The sequence below is a fragment of the Pundamilia nyererei genome, unplaced genomic scaffold (assembly GCF_000239375.1).
Source record: "Pundamilia nyererei isolate P.nyererei 1_Seehausen unplaced genomic scaffold, PunNye1.0 scaffold00020, whole genome shotgun sequence".
Taxonomy (NCBI): Eukaryota; Metazoa; Chordata; class Actinopteri; order Cichliformes; family Cichlidae; genus Pundamilia; species Pundamilia nyererei.
This window is the reverse complement of record NW_005187421.1, coordinates 5291560-5292785: the sequence shown is the minus strand read 5'-3', so window position 1 is coordinate 5292785 and position 1226 is coordinate 5291560. Positions and strand designations below refer to the sequence as shown.

Genomic DNA, 1226 nt, shown 5'->3' with positions numbered 1-1226 from the left:
GTAGGTCGTTAGGGTTAAATAAATATCGTCAAATAATCGAGATCTCAATTTCAGTGAAAATAATCGTGATTATCATTTTTGCCATAATCGAGCAGCCCTACATCACATACCGTCTTTATACACATGTCACATGATCCACAGTCTACAGGTCAACCACAGCTCCAGTGTCAGTTTTTATGTGTCTGAGGCTTTGATTTGATTTGAATTGACAGCAAATATGTGTTGTTATCCACTCATCAGCTAATGAATCATCATAAAAATGAATAAATATGTGCATGAAAATTACCCACGTTTGAAAAGAACATTTTTATATGGGGCAAAAAGGAAATATGTAACATTTACAAACACTTGGAAAATATTATATTATAAAATATATTATAAAATTATGAAGAAAAAAAATGCATGCCTGGACAATAATAACATTTTTTTTTAATTACCAAAAAATAATTCAATGCTACAAATTAATTATTACCATCTTTATTATATTTAAAAAATATAAATCAAAGAAAGACAGTTTAAATATATTTTTTTAAAAAAAACTGTTGTGTTTTCAGGGTGGCATCTAAAGGAATGTCCATCTCCAGAGCCACCGGTGAAATCGGGAAGTGCCGCATGATCCGACACAACAGAGACAAGATGAATGATCCAAACCCACAGAGGTGCAGACCCAAATCATCTTCACACAACTCTGCTTGTTATACCAGACACACACAACACACACTGTCGTTTATTCTGCATGATGACAGGGAGTCACGCTGGAGTACACCCACTCCTGAACTGTTTTCACTTCATATAAAACTTGTCACATGAGATTTAATTTCATTAATTTCATTTCCAATGTTATTCCTCACTGTTGCATACTTTGGAAATATAACATTGACTTTCACTGCTATGCCGATGATCCGCTGCAGTGTATTTCTTCCAAACCCAGTTTCTCCCTTCCACCCATCTCTCTTTGATTGCTTTAAGAAGATTAACCAAAGTTCTCTGATTTTCTCAAACTCAGTGGTAATAAAATAGAAGCTCCACCTGTCAGCACAGATTCCACTTCAACTAAATCCTACAGGTTTTCCATTAATATTGATGACAACTCCATCCTTCTCTCCACTCAGGTTAAGAGTCTGGGTGTCATCCTCGACAGTACTTTATTAATCTTCCACTTAAGCAACATCAGTCATCTCTATCCCATCATCATCCTCCATGCTGCTGCCACGATTAGTCGACTA

At 35.5% G+C, this 1226-nt stretch overlaps 1 protein-coding gene across 1 annotated transcript in view; it reads left to right on the top strand.

The window, feature by feature from the left end:
• Positions 1-1226, top strand: part of b4galt1l (DP-Gal:betaGlcNAc beta 1,4- galactosyltransferase, polypeptide 1, like) — a 21007-nt gene that overhangs the window by 16194 nt on the left and 3587 nt on the right. The window contains exon 4 of the mRNA XM_005726600.1: positions 555-659. Within this exon, the coding sequence (XP_005726657.1) occupies positions 555-659 (105 nt within the window). The remainder of the gene's footprint in view (positions 1-554; positions 660-1226) is intronic.